Source organism: Tetrao urogallus (assembly GCF_951394365.1).
Source record: "Tetrao urogallus genome assembly, chromosome: 2".
Classification (NCBI taxonomy): Eukaryota; Metazoa; Chordata; class Aves; order Galliformes; family Phasianidae; genus Tetrao; species Tetrao urogallus.
The window spans coordinates 21,572,250-21,588,560 of NC_136814.1; the positions used below are offsets into that span (position 1 = coordinate 21,572,250).

The 16,311-nt window shown below is 40.1% G+C and overlaps 1 protein-coding gene across 1 annotated transcript in view; it reads left to right on the plus strand.

The window, feature by feature from the left end:
- Positions 1-16,311, plus strand: part of LPGAT1 (lysophosphatidylglycerol acyltransferase 1) — a gene marked incomplete at its 3' end in the record, with an annotated part of 53,657 nt that overhangs the window by 17,622 nt on the left and 19,724 nt on the right. Inside the window, exons 2-3 of the mRNA XM_079550741.1 lie at positions 7,023-7,141; positions 13,444-13,539. Of these exons, the coding sequence (XP_079406867.1) occupies positions 7,023-7,141; positions 13,444-13,539 (215 nt within the window). The remainder of the gene's footprint in view (positions 1-7,022; positions 7,142-13,443; positions 13,540-16,311) is intronic.

Genomic DNA, 16,311 nt, shown 5'->3' on the forward strand with positions numbered 1-16,311 from the left:
GCTGGAATCAGTGGAAGATGTTCTCTTCATGGAAGGCAAGCTTAGGTTTCACTGCTATTGATTCTCAGTCACACACGGGTAAAAGGAGCCCTCTCTTCAGCCACGAACATTATCTCTTGTGCCAGTGAATTATAGAACTCAAGAAAATTGTACCCCTGAGGTCTTGAAAACACGCATTCCAGGAAAATGAAGTCAGTCTTCAATAGCAGTCATCACTAAGATCTGTTTCCAAATGGAATGTCTGTGCATTAGGAAGAACATGGTTCTTGGGTTGATGAGAGATACAAGAGCTACAGGGCATCTCTATTCTAATTGTCACTTGTTTTTACCATCTCTGATTGCTAAATGCAATAAGAGGAGGGGTTGACTTACAGCATCAATATTGTGACCACCGAAGTCAACTTCTCCACAGAGCAGATGTCAGTAAACTGCAGCAGTAAAAGGGGGAGCCAAAAAGAATGGAAGTGAAAGTAAAGGGGAATACAGGTTGCTCTCTAAAATAAAGTGTGGAGGAGTATGAAATTGTTTGCCACAGAAAAATTAAAATGGCAGTTGGGATGTCTTAAACTAAGACTTACTATATTTATATGTACCATGGGAACAGGCTTCTTTCATTTGTGGGTTTCTCCCTCCCAGCTTGTTTTCATTCTTTACCTCTCTTTGATAAGGGTTTTTCTCAAAGAGAAATAAAAATTGCTTGGTGGCACCATGATTTGAGTTAGGTGTGAAAGATGCTCATCTTTTGGGTGAGTAGGAAAAGCTGTTCTTCCTCTTTCCAATAGAAAATGTCTAATTTTTTTAAAGAGGTTTTTAATTGCCTTCTGACCCTAAAGTATTTAAAAAACAAAAACGTAATTGCATTCTAATTTGCTTAGCCCACTATTTTCTTGTTTTTGCTTTTACCCATAGGCAAGTATATCAATTTGCAGAGACAAATGTCTTTATCCTTGTAGCAAAAGCGGTGGGGGTGGACACTGTCTACATTTCTTTATCCACTTATTTTCAGTGAAAACCTAAATGCGTTAAGTAATATACCATAAGTGATGCCAAAGGTGAAACCTCTTAGTGCCAGCTATCGGACACTCTCATCCATAAAGGAGACACAAATGAGTTCAACATTTGAGAATGTTTGTGCAGCTCCAGCTGCAGCGTACTTTAACTAGCTGCTTGAGAATGGTCACACACGGGTGTAACTTCCCAAGGGCAAATGATGGAGCATGAGGGGAAATATTAAAAATGTAGAAACCTGATTGTTCTAAGCTACAGTTCTGATTGAATACCTAATGTTAAAATCCCTTCTAGGATGCAGGGTTACTTTTGAGGGAGCGAAGGAGAATATCTACTAATAACACCATGTGTTTCTTATTGAAGATTTGCAAGTGGTTGACAAAAAGTGGTACTGTTCAGTTCTATCTGTTGCTAACCTGTGTCTTCTTGGAATTGTTTTTTTGAAGTCTTGCTTCGTGGATGCCTGTGATTACAAATGATCAGAAGAAAAATAAACCGAGTCTGTTTCCTTCTCATTTTCTAATGGCTGCTGAAATTTCTGGCAGGAGACTTTCCTGTTTTCCAGCTCAGTGGGGAAAGAAGCTGAAACCCAATGTGATTTCAAAATAGTAATAAACCCAAGCGTTAACTAAAAATTTCACCAATACCTTCATAACTTAAACTGGTTCTTATGGCACACACTACTAAAAAAAAACAGGCAAGAGTAGAAGTTTTAAAATGCAATATGCAAAAGAAATTATTCATGTGCTTCTAGTCAGAAGACTGCTTCTCCTCTATACAAAGAGCAGAATACTGGGCTGCCACTCTGGCCAGGTATAAAAGCACAACATAAATCTACTGAATTTTTAGTTAGCTGAGTGGTGATTTGCCTAGCCTAATGATATACTGCAATTAAAATGCTTGAATATTTATTCATAGCATCACTTACCTGCACGAAGTTATGCAGCCAAGTGTTCTGAAAGCTCTCCATAGCTACATCTAGATGTGCAGTGGTTTAGCTACAATGTGGAAAAAAAACCCAAACATTTTAAATTGTTCTGTACTTCAAGCTTTGCGAGGATTAGCTCATAAAAAGCTCACTTTGTAGCTCCTTTTATGAAATATATTCTTGGGTTTAAAGAGACTTGCGTGTATTTCAGACTTGGAAGGATAAATCTTTCTGTCCATTTATTTGCCATTGCGTGCTGTGTCTTCATACTTTACTGGAGAATCCCAGATTCCCACTGTGTCCTAGATGAAGTCTCTCTTGCAGAAAAGCTATTTTTGTGTCACTTCTGTGGGTAAAAGATTTCATTTCTAATCAGGATTACCAGATTTGCTTGATACTGAATTTACTACAATTTCCAGTAACCAAACTAAAATAATGTCTACAGTTTATGGACTGGTTTGGCCTTTTTCTGTCTGCCTTTATAGTATATTATTTTATGTGATACCACGTTCAGAAATCTAACGATTGCAAGGCTGTAGAGACATAGTTTGTACCATTATAAAGTGTGTCTTGGGAATAGAAGGAAGTTATAGAGGATTACTTGCTGATTTTCAGGCACCCTGAGCAACACATATTTGCCTTTGAACCTCTTTTGTCTTGTTACAGTGAAGCAAAGCACGGTTCCTGGTTCTGCTGCCATGCATCTGAGGTTTTGATTTCGGTGTTTTTGGTTGGAATGGAATGTCATGGCACAGGTATTTCTTAAAGGAAAAGGTGCTTGTTTTGAAAACTTTAGCGCGGGGGAAAATCTAAGATGGGCATTTCTTCCTCCATTGAGTTTTAAGGGTGCTGTGAGCTTAAGCTCAATATTTGGAGGTTTTTCTTCTTTTAAAAAAATTGTGGTAGCAGCAGTGGTTTGTGTGCATACTTCTGTGGTTTACTGCTGTTTCCCATCCAGCAATGAGAAGTGAAGGACTTGCAGTAACTGATTCTTTTCACTTTGTTAATCAATTCAATCAATTGGCAACAAGGTGATGTTGAACACAAGAGACAAGTCTGATTGCCTGAGGAGAAATGATAGAGGGGAAAGGAACTCAAGGAGGTAGGATTGAATCACTGATTCAGTACGTCACTTCCTGTCTGCTGGGTACAGAGGTTGAGTTATTAGTCCCACTAGCTGGTAGATAAAATGAGTTGAATAAATCAACTGAAGGGCTAAATCAAACATCTTTACATGGCAGCAGGACCCCTCTTGTTACTACTGCTGCAGCTAAAACTTGGTAGCATATTTGTGAACTGGATGGGAGTTTGCGTTGTATTATCATAGAATCGTGGAATCCTCAGGGTTGGAGAAGACCTCCAAGATTATCTAGTCCAACCATTCACCTACCACCAATATTTCCCCACTAAACCATGGCCCTCAGTACCTCATCTACACGTTTCTTGAACACCTCCAGGAATGGTGACTCCACCACCTCCCTGGGCAGCGCCTGGCCACTCTTTGGGAGAATATTTCCTGATACCATAGAATCATAGAATTACAGCGTTGGAAATTACCTATGAGATCATCTAGCCCAACCGTCTCCTCATTGCCATTGCTACCACAAGCACTAAACCATATCACGGAGCACGTCATCCAGACGCCTCTTGAACGCTGCCAGGGACGGCGACTTCACCACCTCCCTGGGCAGCACCACTGCAGCTGAAGCTTGGTGTTGCATTGTGAGCTGGCTGTGGGTTTGCTGTGTACCGTACCTTAATGAGAGTAGGTGAAATCTTCATTGTATCGGCAGAAGATTATTTTCCCAATTTCCCATTGTCTGAAAATTTCCAAGTCAAGTCACAACTACTGAATCTATAGCACTGAGTGATCTGGAAATAAAATCACATTATGTAGTAATATTTAGGTGCTTGTGATCCAGCTTATTTTGTAGGTGCTTGATATATTTAGCACTCCGGTTTTGTGGCTTCTGGAAAGTTGCAGTTGAGTTGAACTATTGTATATTGGCAATGTACTAAAGATGCTGAGGTAATGATTTCAAAATGAGTACATTGTTAATATGTTTTCCTTAAAACAGTACTTCTTTCATCTTACTTTTTTACGTAGTTGAGTACTGCCATGCACAGGAACATGAAATACTTGATAAGTAAGGTGCATGGTTAACTACGACTGCTTCTTCCATTTTGTGCCTTCCATGGAATCAAGGGTATCTATCGAGGAATGAATTCAGTTCACTCTGCCACCTCTCTTCATTCTTCCAAAACTTTTGAGCCCATTCTTTCGTGGCCTGCTAAAGGGCAGCAGTTTATTATTATATTTTTGCAGCAGTTTATCCATGTCAGTCCTGTCCATGATGCCAATTTTTGTGTTTCATTAAAGGTTAAGAAGGTTTGGCAGAAGAAATACCCCCTGGTGTTCCAGCTTATCCTCAGATGTCAGAGGGACTGGAGGCAGCTTAGCTTGGATTCTGAGTAATTTTCATTTATGAATTGTCATGAGTACGGATGCACAAATAGCTCAGTGCACATTCAGCTTAATCACATTTGACTGAACTAATACAGACTCCACTAAAGGAGTATGGCCACGTTCTATGAGAACTTTCATGGCTAAATTAATGACTAGTGCTGTTTATTGGAACAATAGATTGTAGATTCTTTTCGATTGCTGGAGATAGATACACTGTCTGCAGTGCCCATGCAGGTACCAGGAATGTGGATATACAGCCCACCACAGATGTGTTAAATCATGGAACAATTGTGTAGAGATTTGAGTTTCCTGGGGAAGCACTTGGTACTGATGAGCGTGTGAATCTCACCCAAGAGAGGTGGGGCAGGGAGAGGCTCAGCCTGTCAACTCAGCTGTCAGTGATGTCATTCCAACTTGCCTGTGATGGGATCTTTCCTAAAATTCCTCCTCTTTTAAGCTGTGTTTATGCTATTTTCTTACTTTTGGGTGGAGCTTTAGTGACATACATACTTTTGGTTGGCTTACTTTTGGCTTTGCTTTTGATGGTGTAGGCTAAAAAATTAAGAGGGTGTGCTTGGTGAGGGGGGTGGAGGCAGGTAGTCTTTGGGATGGAGATGTGCTTTGCTATTACAACAAACACACAGTAAGCAAAGTTCACCCAGGGCCATGTTTTCAAAAACAACAACAACAAAAAAGAAAAGCTGTTGGTTTGGGATAACAACTACACTGATTACTGGTTCCGTGGTACCACCAAGTTCTGATCCCTTTGGCCATGCGGTTTGCTTCTTTGTTCCACTCTCTGTGCTGTTTCTCTTGGAACCAGCTCCCCAAGCTCCCCTGGTGCTGCCAACCACAGGGCTGCATCTTATGTTGCCTGAGGAGCCATTGTTGAACAGGTTCTTTGTACATTCACTGTATTCTTCCTGGAAGTTTTCTCAACATTGTAACATCTCATAGAATCATAGAATTGTAGAATCATATGATCATATCTCTGGAGGAAGACACTGGGAGAAGTCACACACACTGATTATTCCGCAAGAATGAAGGGGATCCTCAGAGCTCATGTTAAGAGAAATGAGGAAGGATCCATGCTTAGTTTTTGTCAAGGAAAGGAAGGGAGGTTAATGTTATGGAATAAAGAGGTTCTCCCGTCTTTGTGCATAGTTTGATTCTACCTACTTGTGACCAAATAGAACGTTTTCATGTATTTAACCGTCTGTTTGTCTCAGTTCAGTACTAACTTTGAAGCTGCTAGAAGTTAATAGAAACAGCAATTTTCAATTGTGTGATGCTAATGAAATTTCTTCAAGGACAGGGAAGCCACACGTGGTTTATTGCTTCACACCTTCAATGTGCAGCCTGTGGGTTTTGCATCAGTTAAACTACAGCTTAGGAAACAGCAGTGGAAGCATAAGCCTGTAATTGTCCTTCAAAGAGAGCTGTCTGCTGCCTGGAGAATGTTAATAAACCTTCCTTAAAGGCACTAAAGATCCAGTAGTGAAGGTGATGTATTTTCTTTGATGTCAGAAATGGAAATAATAGCAGGTAAGAAGCACTTGAGATCCCGAGAGTCCAGAAAAATAGTTGTGTCCTACATGCATGGGCAAGGCATCTTCCTCTTCCTGTTGAACTTCACAGAACTGCTCAGCCTCCCCCATCCTGTCCCTTGTGTTGCAGTAGCTTTGTATTTGTTGAAAAAGGCCAGGCTCTGAACAGTGGTCTCTTTGCTCTGGTACCAGCAATAGGCATAGGCCGGGCTGTGATTTATGGCAGATGCTCTTCAGTTTTCCATCCTGTGCTCTTCTGCAGGAGGCCTTCTTCTGTTTATTTACTTTACGATGATGCAGTTCTAATTTCTCCTTACCTCGGCACATTTTTGCTAGTGAGTTGGGATGCTGGATGATCAACAGCTGTGGCTTCATCCTGATGTCATTCTTGCCACTGGAGTATCTGGTCTCTGGTCTACAAAGCTGTGACTAACAGTTTCTGTTATCTGAGCAGCTTGTTCTCTGAACCTATTTTCTTGCCTGTAGCTGACTTGTTTAGATGTGAGTGACTAAGCTTTTTTAATGAAGTATTTTAAGTGGAATGTTCCAATTAAATATTTTTTATTGTTTTGCTTTTACCAACGTAGTTTGATAGCAGCAAATGTAGAAATGAAACAAATTTCATGAGTTTTAGCAATGAATAAATGAATAAACATTTTTTCTTACAACCTGATTAAAAATAAATAAATCTAATGAGCCAGTTGAATTTGAAAGGTGGGTCAAAAGCTTATGTAATTTAGACACCCTAAATATAGAACAGTGTAATGACACAAAAAAGATCAATCTCTCTGCATATGTACTGATGGAGTATTTTTGTTTTGTTCTTATTCTGTGCATGCGATTTACAACTGAGCTGAATCCCTCTGCTTGAAAAAATGGTCTTGCTAATACAGCGTACGTTATGCTATGTGCCAGTTTAAATTCACATGTAGCATGTAGGTTTCTTCATTATTACTGGATGTGGAAGTCTTTGATTTTTTTGGTTTGTTTTTTTTTTTTTTTTAGTTTTTAATAGTGAAATTAGCAATGTGGTCATTGTAAAGTTTACCTTTTATTTTTTCTTTTTTAATAGTAGTGGAATGGGGTGATGATGTTAAAGCGGTATCAGAAGATGAAGCTGTGGTGCTGGTGAACCATCAAGCAACGGGTGATGTCTGCACTCTGATGATGTGCCTTCAGGATAAAGGCACGGTAGGCTACAACTGGGGAGTGGGATAGCTTCTGTCTGTCATTTGTAACCATGGGTGTGCCTGCATCTCAGTGTAGTGCTGAGGACTTTCATGTGTGTGTTAATGTATCAAATAATCACAGGGCTCTGAATATGGGAAATTTTTGGTTAGGTTTTGGATTAATGTGACAGTAGGGTGGAGAAGGTTTTAGATCACTGTGTTGCCTTCAGAGGTCAGTTACAAACTGACTTAGTGTGGAATCTAGGTTAGCATGGAGGGAGGCAGATCTCCTTAAAGGTAATTCATGGAAAGAATGTCCTTTTTCCTCTCACCATATATCTGTGCAGTTCGTACCAACTTAATTCAAACCATTATGAGTTTAGCTTTTAGGCTGTGACTTTATCTTGAGATAGCATTTTTCTAATGAAATCAGAAGCAGCTATGGGATCTTGATAGAAAATCAGAAACTAGAAGTAACTTCCCTCGGAGAGCATATCCAGACTGGCTAGCTATATGTGGTCAAAATTGCTTGAGCTCTTATTTTACTCACTCTTCAGTGTCTCTTGTTGAGAAATGCAACTAATGTCAATCGCTTCATATGTGGATGTTCAGAAAAATCATGTCAAGGAGTATAGTGCTGGAAGCCAGAGGATAGGATCTAAATTGGAAATTAATATGTGGTGTAATTAGAGGGAAGAGATATGTATGTTTAGGTTGCAGTGTGATAGGTACATGCCTGGCAAGCTGAAATGCTGCATCAGCTGTGTCTGTCTTAATGTACTTCTTTCCTGCCATCGTACGGTGGGGAAATGAAGAACACAACAGCTGCTCTTGATTGTATCTACGTAACCTGTAACTGATGCTGTTCTTCTTAACGTACATTCATGCACGTTGTGTGTACACTGCATTTCTTCCAGTTTTTGTACAGTCTTTCCAGATGTTACTTGTGCTGAACTGATGTAATAAACAAAAGCCCTCAAGTCTTTGAATTGGAAAATACGAAAATGCTGCTCAAGGGTGATGGAAGAGACTAACTTCTTCCTGCTATAGCCTAGAGAAGACAGTGTTCTGACACTACTTTTAATTGCTTCATTTCCTTTGGGAATTGAGGAAGTTAGGTATGTATGGTATTCTGTGTTGTACATACCTAAATGAGTAGAATGAACACTTTTTAATTCTCTTCATCAGAGTTATGCATAGGGCAATCTTGGTGAAGGTACAGCTATGAGGATAGAATCGTATGGATACGTATGTCTTATAGTCTTGACTGTTGATGTCTCATAATCATCATAGAAGTTAATTGACTCATAGAATTGTAAAATTGTTTGAATTGGAAGGGACCTGTAAAGGCCATCCAGTCCAATTCCCCTGCACTGAACAGGGATCCCTACAGCAGATCAGGCTGCTCAGAGCCTCCCCAGCCTGACCTTGAGTGTGTCCAGGGAAGGGACATCCACTGCCTCTCTGGGCAACCTGTGCCAGTGCCTCAACACCCTGATAGTAAAAAACAAAAACAAAAACTTCTTCCATATATCCAATCTAAATCTCCCCTCTTTTAGTCTGAAACCATTTCCCCTTGTCCTGTCAGAACTCCTGTCAGTGTCTGTCCCCTTCTCACATGTATGCATCCCAGTTTATATATCCGTATTTGTGTTTAAATCTAAGCCATATTGATCCTATTTCACTCCATAGCTAAAAAGTTTCAGCATAGACAGAATGAGTTTTGGAAAGTGTAGAAGATGCTGAAAATGGAATAAGGTGTTGAGGTGGCAAACAGCCTTCAGTGTGGGGAATGTTAGGTTTGTGGGTTTTCAGAAAAGCAAAGCAGCCATTGAAATCTGCATGTTTTGCTTATGGGGTTTCTGTTGTTGTGCTTGGAATCATCATGTCCAGAGCCTTGAGTGGCTTTAGTAGTTTTTTTAGCTAATAAATAAATGAGCACAAATGTTAGCACATGCTTAAAATATTGTGTGAGTGGTACAACTGTCTAAAAATAAGGAGAAAGATCAGAATAGTTTATCCTTGATGGAACTTGCTGAGTCAGGTATTTTTAAATAGCATGCTTCGTATTTCTGAACAGGAGAATTGTCTTGGAGAGACGTGAAACCACTGCGGGAAGAAAAGAAATCATTACACAATAAGCAGCTATTTAAACAAGGCAGGATTTTGTTTGGATTTGTTTTTTTAACAGTTTAATTTAAACATGAAGTCATCTGTAACCTTGATATTCAACTGCAAGTAACAAGATAGCAATTGCTTTCATTTTGTTTAGGACAGCTGAGCTGTGTTAATTCTGAAACACTTTTTACCACTCGAGCGATGCTTTTTAGCTCAAGGTACGTTGTGTAGGTGGGAGCTCCTTTCCATTTCACACAGAAGGGTGCATGGAGATGTGAAGTCATGTCCCAGAGCTGGCCTCTTGCTGACATGGCAGTGGCAGAATTTCCTCCCGTGGTGGTCTGAAATTTTGCTCTCCTTTGCAAGGCAGCATGGACTTTGAATCCAGCTGTAATCAACAAGCGTTTCTCCCCTTGTTGCTGCCTTTTTTGTTGTTAATTCAAGATATCAGAAGTGTCTGATTTAAGACAAAGTTCTGTTTCTCTGTGTAGCAAACTAGAATGCCAACATTTGTTTGCAGTTTGACAGTAGGTTTCCTACAGGCCAGGTCAGGAACTGTGATGTATTTTTCCTAGCACTTTTTCTTAGCAATTGCTTATATACAAATGCTAGTGTACCCTATCCGTTTAAAGCAAACAATCTTATTGAACAGTAAGTTGAAATACATTTGTTAAGGTGTTTCTTCTCTTTGAGATTAACTTAGGTGAGTAAGGAAAACACATCCTGTTAGGGAAGTGGAATTTAGCTAAAACATAGTGGAAGGGCTGGCATGGGGTTGTTTTAACAAGTGCCATAAGATAAGCCACACAGTAGCAGGTTTGTGCTGATTCAGATGCGGCCTGAGCACACTTTATATGTAGCTCTAGAAATTGTTCCAGTCTGTGAAATTGTTGAACTCTTAATAAGTTAGTTGAGGTCTCATAACCTTTAATGTTAAAAAGTAGGTTAAAACGCTCCTGTTGCTGCTTTCTGCCCGGATTAGGGCTGATAAATTTGACCGAGTTGTTTTATTCTTATTAAGAGCAGAATGAGCGCGGCGGAGAGGGAAAAAAAAAATACAGCTTGTAGCTGTTCTAGTGCAAGTTTCAACGCACACCTGAGTTTTATAGTTGTTGCAGGCAAGTGCTTTGAAAATGAAAGTCTGTCTGTTCAGTTTGCTTTGTTATGTAATCTATGCAGAGTGAAATCAAAATGAGCCTGTGAATGGGAGGCACCCAGATTTCCTATTAAAACATCAGAAACTATTATCAACGTCCTGTATTTAGCTTAAACAGGAAGGGTGGAGCAAAAAAAAACACCAAAAATTATTTCTGTCCATGAACACCTATGAGTTTGTGTTCAAAACATTTTTCATGTCTTTGCTTAGCCTACTCGAACTGCATATGATAAGAGATTCCTCTGATAAGTATTGTTTTGTTCCTGAGGATAAAAAGCACCACCATTCTCCTGCAGCTTTTTCTGTTCTGCATTTGGTAGTGGAACAAAATGAATATCCAGCAATCTCATTTGCCTTTTGATTGCAGACAAGATGATTGTGTTGTACCCTTTGATCTTCCCCTTATTTGATGGGGTGTGTGTGTGTCTGTTGTTCATGAATTAATACGCATTACAATATTTATTTCTTCTTTGTACTCCTTACCCCACTGCATAGGTTTGTTGGCAGACTTGTGATCATTGAGCTATGGAGTTTGCCTCTTTGTAGCCCATTTGGCAGCAAACTGCATGTTCAGGGATACTGGTTAGAAGCTCTGTGTCACCTGGAACACGATGAGATGGACTTCAGACCTGAAGATCAATGATAAACTTTTGTGTTAGAAATGAAGTCCTCCGAAATTGTGAGCTAAATGCCCAGGTGATACACAGCCATACAAAGTGGCATGGGAGGAGAGGAGCCTCAGCATTGCTGGGCAACTGTTCCTCATGGGGTGCCACAGTACTTCTAAGGCTGACTCCTCAGAAGACCCAAACCGTTGCTTTTCAGGGAAGCAGATTATTAAGCTTGCTCATCTCTTCCAGCAAAGCAGATTATGTTGGTTTTGTTTCTAATTAATAGAACGGAACACTATTTGTCAAAAAGCCTAAGTAATAGATGAACAGAGAGTCATATGGGTACTGCATTCCACTAACACCTCGTTAGTGGATTCTGAGTGCTGTTTTTAATTTACGGTCACAAAGTTGCATTTCCTTATGACATTTATTCTCTGGATGTGTGGATGTGAACTGATGATATTGTGACTTCTCATGTCTTTGAGAACTGCCCTTCTCTCAGATGTGGTTTTCTTTTTCTACTTGCGGTAATGCTGGATGGCCCAGGAACCTGTACTCTTGCATTATCCAAAATCTTCAAACAGAAAGTTTGCTGATACTAAAAACCCACCAAAGCTGAGTGGTTCTTACTGCGTTCTGTAACATTCAGGTTTAGCTGAGAGGTCAGCCCTATGTCGAAGGCAATAAAGCATCTTAGGCATTCTTTGGTAGTTTTGTTCTTCTAAGTGTGTGAAAACATCACCTTACTAAGCATCTGGCCACGGTTGTTTATGGATAAGGAAACAAAACAGAGTATGTGGTAGTTACTTTTCTCTAAACATATAACGCAGGATTCATTTATAGCTTCTGTGGTCAAAAGGGCGAATGGGTAATCGGAGCGCTCCAAGAGAGTATTGGATGTATTTGGAAGAAAGTCTGGTGCTGCAATTGTAGATAGATACAGCAGTCTATCTTGTAGATAGATACAGCAGTTACAGCAGATTGTCAAGGTGGGCATTTCGGGGTTGGTTTTTTTTGTTTTTGTTTTTTTGTGGCTGTTTGCTTTTTTCATGTAAAACAGAATTCCTGCAAGAAGTATAATCAGTTTGTCTACAAATGCCACTTAGACATGCAGAGATGTGGCTTTTACCTGTTTTCACCATCCTTGGCTGTACCAAACTATTTTGTGTGAATTACTGTTGAATATGTGGGGCCTGTGTATTTCTGCTACTGTGTAAGCCTCTAGGGCTTGAAGGGAAGTGCAGCTTACATCTTAGTGGTGGTGGTGGATGTAGTCAACTAATGTGTGAACAATGCATTTTTCCTTTGCCTCCAAGCTGTGTATCTTGGAGAAATGAAAGATGCCAAGTATAAGTTACACATTTAAGATGAAAAAAAAAAAAAAAAAAAAATCTTCTGACTATCAGAGAAATACCATAGTTCTCCATACTCTTTTTTGACTGTGGCAAATGGAAAAGTATTTTCTTACATGGTCTAAATTTCACTAAACTTGGATCAGTCTCTGTGGCCTTCGAAGCTAGGGGAGAGCAAAGGCAGCCAGCCTCATACATGGTGGGAAGCATATAAGAGGCATTGGATTTTTCCAGTGTAGGAGAGCCAACTCCTACCCCTCTTAACACATGCACGTAGGAGCTACAGAGGGGAAGGACCTTGGAGGCAGGAGTTTTCCCCTTCTGTCGTTTACCTCTGGGACAATTCCCCTATTGATTATTCTCTTACTGATATATCAGTCTTTTGAGATTTAAAATACCTTTCTTTGTTCTATAGAAGTGATGGTCAAGGTGATTCTAATGGTTCCCTGTCTGCTTTTGCTTGGCCAGGACAAAGGAGCATTTCGTGTCTTAGAGAAATTGTCAGCTGCATGTGGCTGGTTGCTCTGCTGGGAGAGAAACTAGCAGTGCTACATGGGCTGTGCATAGATCTTGGTGATGGCACTGTTCATAGATTATATGGAGCACACGTGGAGCATGTGCAAATCAACAGCAGAGAACAAAATGACCTCATCCCTAAACTGTCAAGTAAAAAGTGTGTAAGAAAACCTGTTTGGTTTTGTTGCAGATGTAAATCGCTTAGAGATTTCAAACACAAATTTGTGTTGTTTTGTGGACTTTTAACAAACACCAAAAATGGTTTTAGTCTGCAGATGACTTCAAATTGTGATGGCACATCTGTAAGAAGTGCTACACCTCCCATAAAAACGCTGAGTAGAAATGACTACAGCAGCGTAGAATTGCATCTTACATTATGAATACGCACTCTGTACTTAACACCATTCTTGAGGGAGAAGTGTAGCACCTGTGTTGCTTTATTACTTTGATGCATAGACACACAAAGGATTTTCTTCCATGCATTTGCTAGTTCTGTTGCTTCTCCATGACTTGTATGTGCATGCTTCTCTGCACGTTTACTCAGCTTTTTTCTTTTTTCTGAACTTTTCAGGTTGTCCGTCAGATGATGTGGCTGATGGATCATATTTTTAAGTATACAAATTTTGGCATTGTCTCATTAATCCATGGAGACTTCTTTATAAGACAGGTAAGTGGTAACATAACAGTGCTTTGATTTATCCTAATGTTTGGGTATCGGGATGCTATGGGTCTTACTTCACACAAGCCCATCCAGGTTGATTTTCAGGATGAAATAACTGTGCTGAAATGCGTGTATTTGGGTTGAGCTTATCCAACTTATTATTCTTTTTTCAGTTTGAGTTTTTTGTGCAGGCACAGCAGTTAGATTGTTTTGTTTGGAGGAGTGGGGAGAGGTATGTGTGTGTGGTTACTTTGAAGTTTGACATCTGTTGATAAAACTATACTCCAAAAGTAGAATTGCAGTAAGTACGCTGATCAGCATGGATCTGGTGTCAGTTATGAGACTATAACATCCAGCATACGTTTCCTCCTTGTCCTTATTTTCATTTGGACTTTTAAACAGTCTGTGGCAGACAGAGAATAGTCACATTTTTAACTTTTCAGAGGAAGATAATCTAATTTTCTCTGAAATAAACAGATACTTATTTCATGGCAATAAAAAAATCTACAGTGAGATTTGTAACAAAGACTAGAGGCAAGTCTAGAAAACATCAAACCACCACATCAAGACAAAATGAAGGTCTCTAGAGGGAGAAGATAACATACTGGGAGAGTACAGAAAAGAACAGGGACGCTTCATACATATAAATCCATTTCAGTAGTTAAAATTCACAAAGTACACATTTTGAGGTACACGTGGCTGTCAGTTTGTCAATTATAATTTCTGAATGTGTTGTTGCAGTTCCAGTTATGAGGCTAAACCGTTACTGAGCTGAAAACAGAACTCTTCCTCTTTTTCTGTAAAGTGACTGAAGTCTGCAACATCACACAAAGTCATGTCATCGTGTCTTTTGGACTGCATGAAAATAGGATGTTGCTGAAGTGTTTGATTATTTTTCCCATTGATAAAAAGCCAAAATACTTGGGATGAGTAATAATCTTACCTAATTTTAGAAAGGCCCTATTAATATTTGGATGAGCAAATACTTGTTTTGTTTTGTCTTTTGTGAAATAATGTAGTTTGATCACGGCACAGTGCAGCCCGTTGGTTTAGAAAGGTGTGTTAGCCTCCTTTCCATGAGCAGCAACAACAGCTCAGCAGTGCTTTTGATGTCTGCTAGAGACTGACAGGTGCTTTCTTCCGTTGAGAAGTTTTCTAGAAACTGAGGCTGTCTGTAACTTGCCTCAGTGATGATGCAAAGTGCAGGGCGCCCTGAAGAATGTCAGCAATCTGCTGCTACCTGCTTTCTTTCCTCTAAAGGAAATTTTGCTGAGCCTGTTCTCCATGATACCAAGCAGCCATGACCTTCAAGAATTGGTCACGCTGAGGAGTTTCTCCTTTGTGAGACTTCTCGCTGGATAGGATGTTAAGTGCATTCGTGTTCCAGGACTCTGCACTGATCCACCTGTCATCATGGGTACTTTTATCTGCCTTCTTTCCCTTCAGCTCGGTAGATTTTTCTATCTTACAGCCACATCTTAACCCTCACAGTGTTTGCTAAACTTCAGTTCATGCACCTGCCATATTTGCTAAGTATGTCTAGGTTTTGGGAAGTTGTAATATTTAACTTGCAAAAAATTTCTTGTTCGCTGCTCTTTTCTTAACTACTTTGCTATCCTGGAGTCCTCTGGTCTGGTGTCAAAGAGTTATTTTGACTGAGGAACTTTTATATTGCTCTTTAATTCCATAAATATGAGCAGAGTTCATTCCTCCTTTTTCATGAGGCTAAGTTGGAAATAATTGCAGTGGTGTGATATGAAAATCTGGGAGGAACTCTTTCACAAAACTTATCATTGATAAAATACTGTTTCTTGTCTTCAACCAACCTCACTCCTCCCGTTTTCCTTCCTTCCAAAAGTTTAAAAAAAAAACAAAAAAAAAGCACCGAGGAAGATGTAGGTGTTTGTGACTCTGAACTTTCAGAGCCCTTGTAACGCTAATTGATGTAAATTCCCACCTGTGAAAATTTGGATGGCTTGCTCTTACTGAGTGAAGGTGAAAGGAGAGAAGACTGTCGCTGAAGATTCTGTTGGTATTTTTGCAGTAATTAAGGTCAAATCTTACTGTCTTAAGTGGAAATAGTTGTCCTAGTACATTAAAGAGGAGAAATTAATGAGGCTTTTTTCCCTACCTTTAGTTCCTTTGGGTTTAATTATTACCTGGCTATACCCTATATACTGCTCATTGTCAAACTAAAAGCTGCTGTCCTGCTCTGGCTTCTGTCACCTGCACTGGTCCTGAGGGGGACAAGTGTGTGGAAGGTGATGCTCACGAAGTTACTCTTGGCTTGCAGAAAGTACTGATAGTATGTGGACCTTGGAAGAACAGCTTGACCCAGTTTGCATTTGCAGAATTCAGTTTAATGAATTCACCAGGGAACTCTGTGAGTCCGTGCCTCTGGCACGTAGAGTGCCTGGTCACTGTCTGGACATCACTCCTGCAGAGAAGTCATCAGAGACTTTCATTCTCCTTCACAAGGGTATTTTTATTTGTGAAGTGGCATTTACCAGGCCACCAGTGGGTGCTCTGAGGAGAACTCTATGTAAAGAAGGGCAACAGAGCTGTGAGGGGCTGGAGCACAAGTCTTAGGGGAGCAGCTGAGAGAGCTGGGGTTGTTCAGTCTGGAGAAGAGGAGGCTCAGGGGAGATCTTACTGCTCTCTACACCTGCCAGAAAGCAGATGGTGGCAAAGCGGGGATCAGCATCCTCCTCTCCCATAACTAGTGATAGGATGAGAGGGAATGGCCTCAAGTTGCACCAGAGGAGGTTCAGGTTGGGT